Source organism: Protobothrops mucrosquamatus, unplaced genomic scaffold, assembly GCF_001527695.2.
Source record: "Protobothrops mucrosquamatus isolate PMUCROS unplaced genomic scaffold, P.Mucros_1.0 scaffold1873, whole genome shotgun sequence".
NCBI classification, from domain to species: domain Eukaryota; kingdom Metazoa; phylum Chordata; class Lepidosauria; order Squamata; family Viperidae; genus Protobothrops; species Protobothrops mucrosquamatus.
In genome coordinates this window covers 254890-266932 of record NW_015388002.1, presented here as the reverse complement: position 1 = coordinate 266932, position 12043 = coordinate 254890, and the positions used below count along the sequence as shown (strand labels likewise).

The 12043-nt window shown below is 43.5% G+C and overlaps 1 protein-coding gene across 1 annotated transcript in view; it reads left to right on the top strand.

Moving 5' to 3' along the window:
- LOC107294226 (zinc finger MYND domain-containing protein 11-like) overlaps positions 1-12043 on the top strand; it is an 83064-nt gene that overhangs the window by 38385 nt on the left and 32636 nt on the right. Inside the window, exons 7-8 of the mRNA XM_015823439.1 lie at positions 7720-7797; positions 9245-9363. Of these exons, the coding sequence (XP_015678925.1) occupies positions 7720-7797; positions 9245-9363 (197 nt within the window). The remainder of the gene's footprint in view (positions 1-7719; positions 7798-9244; positions 9364-12043) is intronic.

The window sequence follows — 12043 nt, the reverse complement described above, 5'->3', positions numbered from 1 at the left end:
TGCCTTTGGATCCTGACCAGGCGGGAGGCAGAATAAAAGGAAGCCGTTTAAAGGTGGGAGGGGGGAAAATCCCGAGGTTGGCTTGCTCCCGATTCACGGCGAAAAAGGAGAAGGGAAGCTCGCAATTCGGGCTGGCAGGCTGGTTTGCCGGCTTTCTCGCCCACACCAACTCCCTTCTCTTCGCTTGCAGCCGGGCGATTCTGAGTTTAAGCGCAGCTCCTAGCAACCCCGAGGAAAATCCCACGGATGGGGGTGGGGAGACTCAATTAAGGTGCTTCCAACCCCTGCAACCCCCCCACGCAAGGGCAGAGACCAACCCCATGAATGGCCATTCTGGCTCATGCCCACGCAAAGCAGCAACTCCGATCTAGACGGGGGGGGGGGTCAACAGAAAGGAGGCGAGCGAGTGAATAACACCTCGGATGCACCAGCCTGTCTTCTGGTGCCCACAGCAGCCCCCCTCCCTCGCAAGCCACTATTCATTTTTAGCAGCTGCGGATCCGATTTTGTCAACCAAAAATAAAAATACCTGGGGATTGGGGGGGGCGCGGGGGAGAGAGAGAGAGAGAGGTACCAAGTCTGCGCCTTGCTCTAAGAATGCGCTTTCCAGTTGTTTTTTTAAGCTAAGATTTTTTAAAAAATACAATCCAAAAGTGCTATTTAAAAAAGCAATTGCACTGAATGCATCAAGGCAAGCTGGCAGAAAGAAAAGATGATCGCCGGCGCTTTTATTCACAGACACCAGATTTGTTTTCCCCCCCGATCATAAAATGTCCATTCCTCCCTCCAAAAGGGAGGGACTCAAAATACAAAAGGAACCCACCCCCACGGCAAAGCCCTCCGGCATGCTGATTCCACAGCTAACAATCCTTCCTTCCCTCCCTCCCTCCCTCCTTCCTCCTCCTCCTGCCTCACCCCCCCTCAACTCCCCGCCAGCCCGTCTCCCCTCTTCCACCGAGGCGCGAGCGACTGCACGCAAGCGCGATTTGGAGCAGCTCCGCGGGCTTCACAGATTCCCCGAGAAGATACATCACGGACGCCAATGTCCGGGCCGCAGCTTCTGATTGGTGAAAAGGCTGGGAGAAGGCGGGCTGAGTCGTTGGCTCTTGCTAGCTCTACCTGAGAGGCGGGGAGTTGCTCCTTTGACGCTTTAAGTCTTATCATTCTCTGTGTTGTTTTTATCTGCCTGGAGATGGATAGAGACCATCAGAAATATGTGTTTTCCGATGGTCTTAGGCGACTCCTGTGAAAGGGTTGTTGACCCCCCAAAGGGGTCGCGACCCACAGGTTGAGAACTGCTGCTTTAGTGAGAAGTTCTATGGGATGGATGAACTACTTAGAACTACTTACGCAGAGCAACATCTTCCCATCAGATTTCAAAGATCTGTTCCCAATCATGGTGTTTGATGTAAGTAAACAGAGTGAAAGACTAAAATCGTGGGCTGTAGACATTCAAGTCATAGCGACGTTCAGTGAGGAGGTAAAAGCAGGGACAAAAGCTTTTGCAGTGGTTATTTCAGAGAGGATACTAAACTTTCAGTCTGATAGGTCAAAAATGTCGGTAGTGTACTGAGCAGCTTTTGCGGTAGTTTCCAAACCTAAATAGGGTTTGAAAATATTACAGTTTCTTGATCAATAATGTGATGCTCAGGTTCAAATCAGTAGCATCATTATTCTGGCACTGTGTCTTAACTTTAATGACGGCGCCGTTATATCAATATAATACCCGACCAAGCTTGAACCAATTTTAATACCACTTTCGATTAAACTCATTTCAGTCTCTTTACCTTCACGTAAAACTATCATAACAAGCTGAATGTTGGCATCTTGGTTTGTTTTGCCAAAAAGGGAAAGCCTACAGAAGCCAGAGTTAAGAGAAATTATATCACATGGAATGCGAACGGCGTTTAGGCTGACCGACTGCCAGCTTGTTAGGGAAGTTTCAATACCACCTTTGTAGATGTCGTGATCGAGCATACTATCCATATAGTTTTTTGTTGCTGCATCTTGTGCGTCGCTAGGCTCCGGGAGTGCCGTAAGATGATGGCCGGTCATGCTAATGTCCTTGTGGATCTTTACTGAGCTGGCACACATTTTGGCCAGCAGCACGGACCAGAAATCTGTGTGTGGTTTCCAGAGTAACCAGTGTCAGCGGAGCGGTAAAGTGCAGCTGGTTTTGCAAATTTCCCAGCACAAGTGTAAAGCTTTTGCCATCTGCTAGATTGGCACATCCAAGCAGTCTGTTGGTATCTGAACCAATACTCAGATACAGATTGCCTGTCACTATATCTCCAGTCTTTGAAACTTTGTTAATAGCGTCCACGTAGCACTTAGTCGCAACATCTTGCGCATCAGTCGGATCCACTATATTAACGATCTTGTGAGAATCCAAATCGATATCGTCGGTTGTGGGGTTACCACCATCGCATCTTAGAAATGTGTTATTAACTTGCGATAAAGTAACTCCTCCGGAAACTATTCTTTGTGAGTCGTCGGTATCTCTTCTTCCAAACTTGTCGATGGGCATTTTTATATATATACTTTATTTATTTTTAATACAATATGTTTATAACCTCCTGAAATTTGTAGCTGTCCCTCAACTTTTTAGGCATGAAAAGACATAAATGTCCGCAAAACATCTCGCTGTCCGGCTGCATTCATTCGCTATTGTAGTACACAGGACAAGCCAAGTACCTGATGAGCTCGGGCGTCGATAAGCCGTAACTGTCAAAGTACAGCTTCTCGCTTCCTTTCTTAGATCAAGCTGTCCAATGGGAGCCCTTTCCATCAGAGCTATCCAGGTTCAAAATACCGCACTCTATCTTGCGAGGTCTTTTTGGCAGCTCATCTCTTAAAAACACTCCTCTAAAGTTTTTAAAGTTTAGCTTCTCAGCCACATCCATCAGCTGAAAGTTTGACAACGGAACGTTCGGAAGCACAACTCCTTCCACCTCGATATTCATTTTGTATTATGTAGTATATAAAAAGGTAGTAGTTTTGTTATCCATTCATAACGAAACTTTTTGGGGTTTCAAAACTGTGTCTCTATAAGCTGCTTCACATTGTTGTAAAGTGTGGTAAAGTGTAATTTGGAATGTGTATCTTTCACCACACCATTAGTGACCGTAAACCCACGACCTGTAAGATGCTTCAGGTCGTTGTAAGGCATAATGACAACCTTTGTTTTACGTCTTGGCATGGTTTTATATATTTAATCACTTTTGTAGTTTGTAGTGGCCGTGTGCTAATGTATCTTATCCTCCAGTATGACTCGTTTGTCATTGTCGGTGCTCAATGCTATCTTGTTGACTTCTTTGGTGTAGATGTCATGGAGGTGGGATCTAATAACATTCATCGTTCTGTACTGCTCCTTACCACTCTCCAGTGCCTCTTTGTAGTCATCATGACTGATGGTTTTCTTGACTACGGCCTTCTTTGCACCCTTACATTTCTTCTCTTCATCGCCTTCAAACTTTTTGTACAAGTAAAGCTTGGCCCTCAACCCGACAAACTCTTCAATCAGGTCTCCCTTGGCTTCGTCCTTGAACGTGCCAAGCACATATTCGTTAACTCCGGTTTTTATTCCAGAGGGGTGATCCTTAGGAATCTTGCTCATATCGAATAGTTTATCCACGTCGTGTCATGGTTCCAATATATGAGACCAGAGAAAATAAAAGAACTCCGAGGCAATTTTCTTCCTCAAAGAACACTTTTATGACACTACATGTATCAGCACGAACAAAGGTAAAACCAAGTCTGAAGTTCCCACCCCCTGGTTACAAAGTTTCAAGTTGAACTTCCCATCCCTGCAATGTGTCATATATCACAATCCCCAATTAACTGCTTTGGCAGGCTGAAGCTTCCGTTAGAGTGCCCGCCAAAAGTTAGATAGAGTGACCTTGGTTCCCACAGAATAATTCTTGTTGTGTCTAAGATAAGAGAATACCTCTTCCCCCTCTCATCACTGTGCCAACCAAGAGCAAAGTGAAGATGGCTACGGCCAGATCTATGCGATGGTTGACACGTCATCAGCGATGTCCGCATAGAAATCTTTAATTTTTATTTTGTACATCAGCCTGTTGTCGGTAAACAACAACTCTGCTCTATCTCTGTACTTGTAGTTGTAGTGGAAATTGTACATCAGAGTCTTGCTCAAGTCCAATATACACGCACCTAGATATATCAGCTTGTACGTCAGCTTTGTTTTTGTCATGTGAACGGCGGTCAGGTTTTCGTCAAATATCATGAATCTGTCATAGTTTGTTTGGGTGATCAGTTTCAATGACTGTTTCTCACTCATAACCAGCCTTATGTCCACGTGGTTCTCAATGTTTTCCATGGTTTTTCCGAAGACACTGTTGTTCATAAGTTTGAAGAAGTCTTTCTCAAACTCGTAGGTAGCTTTCATTCTCAAGCCAGTGTTCAGATCGATGTACTTTTTCAGCCACGGCTATTCTTTGAACTTTATTCCGCTGTGAATTTTTGTAATCTTCAACCCGAGGCTCTCGTACTGCTTCAAGTTATCGTAATGCAGGCTGTACTTGGTTTTGTTGTACAAGTTGGGTATTAATTTTTGCACTTTTGATCCTTCGGGTATAATATTTTCTGGAGCTAACAGGTAATCGTTGTGAAGATCGTGCAGCTCTTTTGGGTATCCCAAGTCGACCATGAGCCAACAACCTACTCTATCTTGGCTGGTAATGGTTTTCTAGTTGTTGAGTTCCATTCGTCCATCCATTGAAATCCACCAACCGGAAGCGGTTTGCTCATCATCCATCCATACAATTTGTTGGCATCCAGATAAACAATGAAGGTTGAAGGCTTACTCTTGTTAAAGGCCTCGCCCATGTACTTGTTGTTTGCTTGGGCGGATTGATGTGACCCCGTCGCAGATTCCATGTTTAAAATTGAGCAGCATATCGTAGTCGCTCAACAACTCCAGTTCAACATTCGTCATCTTCAGCGCTGCGTCCCAAGCGAGTCCCTACGACGTATAGTACCAGGCGGGATCTAGTCTCTGAAGTTTTCAGAGACGTCGGCTAATTGCAACATGTCACTCTTGTTGTACAGATTGTGGTAATCCCTGAGTGTTTTACAACCAAATTCCACCCACACCTCCTTCACATGCTCATAGTCGTCGTCGCTTATCTCAACGCCATTCAGTTTTGAATAAAAGGTGGACTTTGGAAGCAGTTCGGTTTCGTTTAACCTTTCAGTGGAGTCCATGTACTTATACAGGTAAACTCCTTTTCTCAGCAATAGCTCAAACTTTTCCGCTGTATTCCTTTGCCAAATTTTTACACTGGTCTTTGCTAAGATTCTTTGTCAAAGCAGCAAGGCTTTTAAGCATGAACCTAAAGCTGTTGATAAACCGTAATTGTCATCTAACTAGTTTTACCTTTCCCTTTCTGTTGACGAACTTGTCAATAACCACCTCTCTGCTGAACAAAATATATTTTTCCTCGTTGTTTGGTATGCAATCTATTTTTTCATTGTTTTCACCTCGTAGCTTTTTAATGAATAGATGGCTGTCATACCCGGAAAGGTTATGGAATACAACCGGGATAAACCACGGTACTTGGAATTTTAGATTGCATTTATTGTGCACCACGCCTCTAAACCTTCCCGTCAAGTGACAGTGATCACGAACTTTATCTTTTTCATCCAATTTACCTTTGCATAGGCGGCATGTAGCGGCTGCGTCTTTAGACCTTCCCGTCAAGTGACAGTGTTTGAGAACTTTATCTTTAATGCCCAACTTGCCTCCGCATATGTGACACGTAGTAGCCGAGCCGTATCTCTCTGCGACGTCTTTTGTAAATATCTTGTCTGGTAATTTGAACCACTTGTAATTGTCATTGACGTCTTGCATGAGCGGGTTGATGAATTTCTGCACTACGTCGTGTTTATTGTTATTAGCGGTGAATATAACGGGGTCTTGTTTATATAGCGTATCGTCAAATCATTTTATCTGGTAGGAAAACGAGCTTGGAATGTGCTTCTGATATTTGTGCATGTAAGACTTTTCAGGGTTTGGTCGGCAGATATCCATCAGTTTAATAAACGATTCGGAATCTGCGTAGATTACAAATGGCACTCTTATCGACCTATTGTGGTTCTTAAAATATAGCATCGTGCCAGCTTCTGGGAGTTCTATCCTTTGGGGTCCGTGCTTCGAACAAAGCTCGTTGTGTTTCTTGACTCTATCAAACAGTAACCGGTCAAACATTGCATACAATAGTGCGTTGAATTGACTGATTCTTCTGTTTCCTTTGCCATCAGTCTGTTAAAGTTTTTTATCCAGGTATAGTGCTTCTTGACATCATCGGAAATAAGCAACAGATTAACAACTTTATCACTTTGACGTTTAGTCACGTACATTGGGTATACACGTCTATTATATCCAAAGACGTTAAGGCCGATACTGTTGTTTTGTTCGAACTTGCTGTAAACATGTTCCTTGACAGCAACTGGGAATTCAATACCACTCCAATCGACTTTCTCTGCTTGTTTTCTCAATACCTTTGATATTCTTTCAACGTTATGATCTACCGGGTTCAACTCTCGCATCACACTCCACATGAAGCATTTTTTGACTTTGTTCTTCATGTTGACAATCGCCTTTTTCTTCATCAAAGCAGGCAGAAGCGGAATGTATGATTTACCCTTTAACAGTCTGTAGACGCCGATGTTTATCTCCAAACTTTGTACAGCCTTGAGCCTCCAGTTACTGCTCTGCATCTGGAACGTCGCCATGGACGCCATCATCTTGTCAATGGCTTTGCTATACACTTCGTCGAGGTCGGTCACTTCTAATATAGGTTCTGACTTTGTATGAAACGCAAAATCGAAGTTGATAACTTCTCCACTTTTGTTGTCGGCACACTCCATCCTGCAACTAAGAGCCAAGTTAACTTTTGTCTCTCGATGATTAGCCAACAGATTGACAACTTCATTTCTCGCCTGTCTTAGAAACGGAATAGCATCGACTCCATCGATACCGTCGATAACATATTGCTTTACGTTTCCTTTGATCGCCAACTTGCTTTCTCTGATTTGCAGCTTGTTGTTGTAGAACCTGTTGAAAATAGAATAGACTCGTGTTTTGAACACTTTGAGTTTTTCATTCACAACTCTCTTTGGTTCTTTGGGTACATAGCTAGTAATCCAATCGGTAAATGTGTTGATGGCGGATCTGGTCTTGTCCCAAAGACTCTTAGGTGCATCCTGTATGACTGGAACTGACTCATTGAGTAATGGTTTGTAGGGCTGCTAAGTAGAGCCATCAGCTCTGCCTTTCTGAGTTTATAGTAGCCTGTTAATCCTCACTGTTTTGCGACAATATGTAATTCGTGAAGAGTTTTGTTATCCATTTTATTCTAAGAAAATAATAAAGTTAAGGTAAAATTTACTTTTGCCCTTTGGGGCTCTGCTCGACTGAGGATTTGTAATGCTTGTGAACGAGAATGAGCCAGAATAGTTTAGTGGGGTCTACTGAGGATTTGTAATGCATGAGTGCGTGAGCGAGCCAGAATAGTCATCTCCTAGCTACTTACCCTTTTTGTGGTTTTCTTTTGCATGAAATAAATATAACTTTCAGGGAAAGAGGGTGAGGAAAAAAAGTATCTTACAATTTTAGATTTGCAAAAATAACAGTTTTCAGCATTCCAGAATATATTATTGAGGGTAACAATATATTTCTTTTTCTTTTTTCCTCAGCTGGATGAACTTGAGCTTTGCAAGAACTGTTTTTATTTATCAAATGCGCGTCCTGACAATTGGTTCTGCTATCCTTGTGTAAGTTTACCTTTTCGCACAACTGAGAGTAAATATGGAATCTACTGCCCCAAGAAATGGTGATGGGAATTACCTCAGCTGTGTTAAAGAATGCGATTCATTGAAGATATGAATATAGCTGTCGGACAAAATTATAAATGTTGCCTCTAAACCCACCTCAGGGGGCCATCTTTATTCAAATACAAAGATAAGACCAGTTGTCCCAGTCAACTAACTCTGGGGTGTTAACCCCCTAAGCCCCAAATAAATCAGTCTCACACATACGTAAACTCATTTCACCCAATCAGCCACATCATAAGAATATTAAACCTGCGTCACTGGTCCTGTTTTGTTCATCTAACCCTCCAAGAAAAATTGCTGATGCAGAACTGGCTCATAAAAGCAACCTCTCTGTAGCAAATTTTGCCACACCTGACAAAAGAGATCACACTTCCTACTTTTCCTTGACTGCAGTGGCCAATTCATGTCTACCGTTAGTTACCTGGAGTTGGGGAAAAGGCTGGTACTATAATAAAACCTTGCCAGTATTTTCCTTGCTTAAGGGCTCACAGAGTAGCAAGCATTTCTTGGAGAAAGTGGATGGACACCCAGTATTCCCAAAATAGCAATTTAGGACCCAGTTAGTCTGCTTGAACAATGCCAAGACCACCTGTAGGGAGCAAACCAGCTTCACTGATCAGTTTTTATACATTGTGCAGAGAGACCCAGAACTTCCCATTTTGGAAGTCATGATTACCAAATTGTGGAATAAAGACCAGTTGAGCATTCAGAAATAATATATTTAAAATGCATCTTTTGACTCTTGCCTGTCAGTTGTGGTCTATCTACACAGCTTCCTTAGTATACATCAGACGTTTCCCATGCATGAAAGAACACAATGCCATTTTTTGCTGATAAGAAGGAACATTTATTAACTTGAAAACTTAATGAAACCAAGTTTCTTTGCTGCAAGCTAACAATGCTTAGAAACTGTGCCAGCACGATGATAATTTGTTATAATATGTGAGTACAGTATGCTAAAATATGCGGACACTGTTACATAGACCAGAGTGTTTAAAAGTGATAATCTCTGTAATCAAGACTTAGTTAAATTCTATCATGGGTAGGTTTTATTGTGGAGTCCTTGGTGCTTTCTGAGTTTGGTTGTTTTGTTGCAAACTTTTCATTACCCAGCTAAGTAACACTGACAAGGCAAGCCACATGTATATAAATAAAAAGCAAACCCCACTCCCTTCTAGCATGGATGATGTTACCTAGTTGAGTAATGAAATGTTTGCAAGAAAACCACCAAGCTCAGAGAGCACCAAGTACCTCACAGTTCAACCCGGAGTTACAAATATTCTTTTCTGTTGGTAAGTTTTATTTTCATTATGTGACAATGTTATACCTAAGACCCCACCAAGTCAGAAATACTTCTGTAACTGTACCATATTTCTATAATTTCTAGATACCAAATCATGAACTGGTTTGGGCCAAAATGAAAGGCTTTGGATTCTGGCCTGCGAAAGTCATGCAGAAAGAAGACAATCAAGTTGATGTTCGCTTTTTTGGCCATCACCACCAAAGGTATTTTCATATTTGTAGTGTCTCTTGTACACCAAGTGAGCACAGCCCTGGGTGTGGTTAATAGTGTGGATTCAGCCCAGGCAGATGCAGGTTCAAATTCACTTGAACTTTGACCCAGTCATTCTTTCACAGCCCAATCAGCCACACTGGATTGCTGTTGCAAGATGAAATTGGAGGTGGCGATGTTGTGGAGGTACAGCTGGAGGAAAAAGATCTAACAAATAAGCAACAGTACACTTCTCTTTCTAGGTGTGGTGAAATGTGGTCCAGATTTCCAGGAGGGAAGGGGTGCATTCCAGAGGACCAAAAGACAGTTTAGACAGTTGGGTTGGGAGAAAAAGAGTTCAGATGGCACCTCCCTAGAGATTTTCAGAGTACAAGTAGTCCTTGACTTACGACCACAATTGAGCCCAAAATTTCCATTGCTAAGCAAGACAGGTGCTAAGTGAGTTGTGCCCCATTTTATGACCTTTTTGCCACAGTTGTTAAATGAGTCACTGCAGTTGTTAAGTGAATTATGCAATTGTTAAGTGAATCTGGCTTTCCCCATTGACTTCACTTGTCGGAAGCCATCTGGGAAAGTTACAAATGGTGATCACATAATCCTAGGACAGTGCAACTGTCATAAATACATGCCAATTGTTAAGTGCCCAAATTTTGATCACTTGACCATAAGGATGCTGCAACAGTCATAAGTGTGAAAACTGGTCATAAGTCACTTTTTCAGTGCTGTTTTAACTTCAAATGGTCACTAAACCAATGGTTGTAAGTTGAGGTCTACCTGTATATCTATAGTGTTGTTCTGTTTAATCTACAAAAGTACTAAGCTTTCATCGGCCAAACTACCGACATCATCAGAGTGTAAAAACGCCGGATCCGGGAGTTCATTTAAATAACTGGCTGCCTCTGCGCTCTAACCCTTGAACGGGTCATTGGTCCACTCATTAGTACTGGCCGTGCTGTTCTTAAAGGGCCCGTGCTTGTGAATGCATCAGTAGCTTCCAAGGTTGCTCCCCTGCCCCCAGTCATTGTTATTCCCCTGGCGTGTGTGCGAGCGCCCAGGGGGCGGCTATCAGGTTGCTCCTGCTCTTCTCCCCCCACCCCACGTATCCTGGGCTGTTCCCATGTCTTCATCACCAAACTATCCTACGCGTTTCAGATGTCATTCTCACATTTGCTAGTCCTATTACTCCCCCTGTGCATGTACCAGCACCTGGGGAGTAAATCCCCTGTTGTTGGGTTTCTTCACTCCCCCCCTGTGCTGCCTTCGGTGGGGCGCGCGTATCCACCAGTGGGGTGGCTGTCTGACACGCCCTTGGGGTTGCTCCTCCACTCGTCAGGCTCCTTTTCTCCTCGGCCCGTGTGCAGGAGCTCAGGTAGTAGCCATCCCATCGTTTGTCTTCGATGTTCCTTGCTCCTCTCGTGGCCGGTCGATAGGTTGTGTCCGTCGCCGGGTCGTGCGGGGCTCACGTTTCCGGAGCACTTCCCTCCCCTCTCGACAAAAAACATCTACATGGCGTGTCGGGGTCTTTCCCCTGCTCGCCAATGCTGTTAGCTCCCCAATGTGTGTGTGTGTTTCTCGGGGGTGACCATCCAATAGTTCTTGCTCACTATCTCCCCCCCTTTCCGTTGTTATCCAAACTGAGTTATTTGCTTTCTGGGCATCTGTGGAGTGCACTTCCCCCCTATTCTCTTTACCCGTCAACCTTATTCGTCCCCTAGCTCACGTACACACACCTGGGGGTTGGCTGCCTGGTTGCCCCTGGCCCTCAGGGGCAGCAAAAAGAAATCTGAATTTGTAATGTATCGCAGTAGTGACTTGAGCCTGCTTAACGCCCCTAGTTGGGGGGCTGCAAGGCAAAAGTGATTGTAAAAAAGTAGAACTGCAGTACAGCAGTCAAAAATGCCAAGGTGCAATCAATTAGACCGTCTGTCTGAAAAACTTTCTGTATATACTCCCTTGACTTGGCTGACAAAGAGGGGAGGAGAGCCGGTGGCCTGGTGGTTAATACAACTGCCTAGCATGTAGGCTGCCTAGGTTCGAATCCCATAAAGGGTATGGCTAGCTGATGAGAGCATAATGAGCTCGAAATAGCTATTCTAGTCTCCCACTTAATTCTTTAACTCTTTGTCAGCAAAAAGAAATCTGAATTTGTAATGTATCGCAGTAGCGACTTGAGCCTGCTTAACGCCCCTAGTTGGGGGGCTGCAAGGCAAAAGTGATTGTAAAAAAGTAGAACTGCAGTATAGCAAAAATGCCAAGGTGCATATATTTTTGCAGCTATTAAGGACACACACACACACACACACACACACACACACACACACACACACACACACATATATATATATATATATATATATATATATATATAAAAGTGCTTTTTTGAACACCCTGTCAGCCCAAATATGGGAGGGAGAAGTCTTTTGCCTGCATCAGCTCAATCCAGAGCCATCCACAGGCAGCAGTCGCTTAACTGAGACATCATATGTGTTTTTCAAAATTTGGATTGCTAACAAAGAATTAAGGGAGTACTGGGATAGCTATTTCTAACCTTATTTGGTTTTCATCAGCCAGACATACCCTTCCGAGATTCGAACCTGGGCTGTCTGCATGTTAAGCAGAAGTATTAGCCCCTAGGCCACAGGCTCTTTCTCACTTTGTTAGCTACAAGAGACA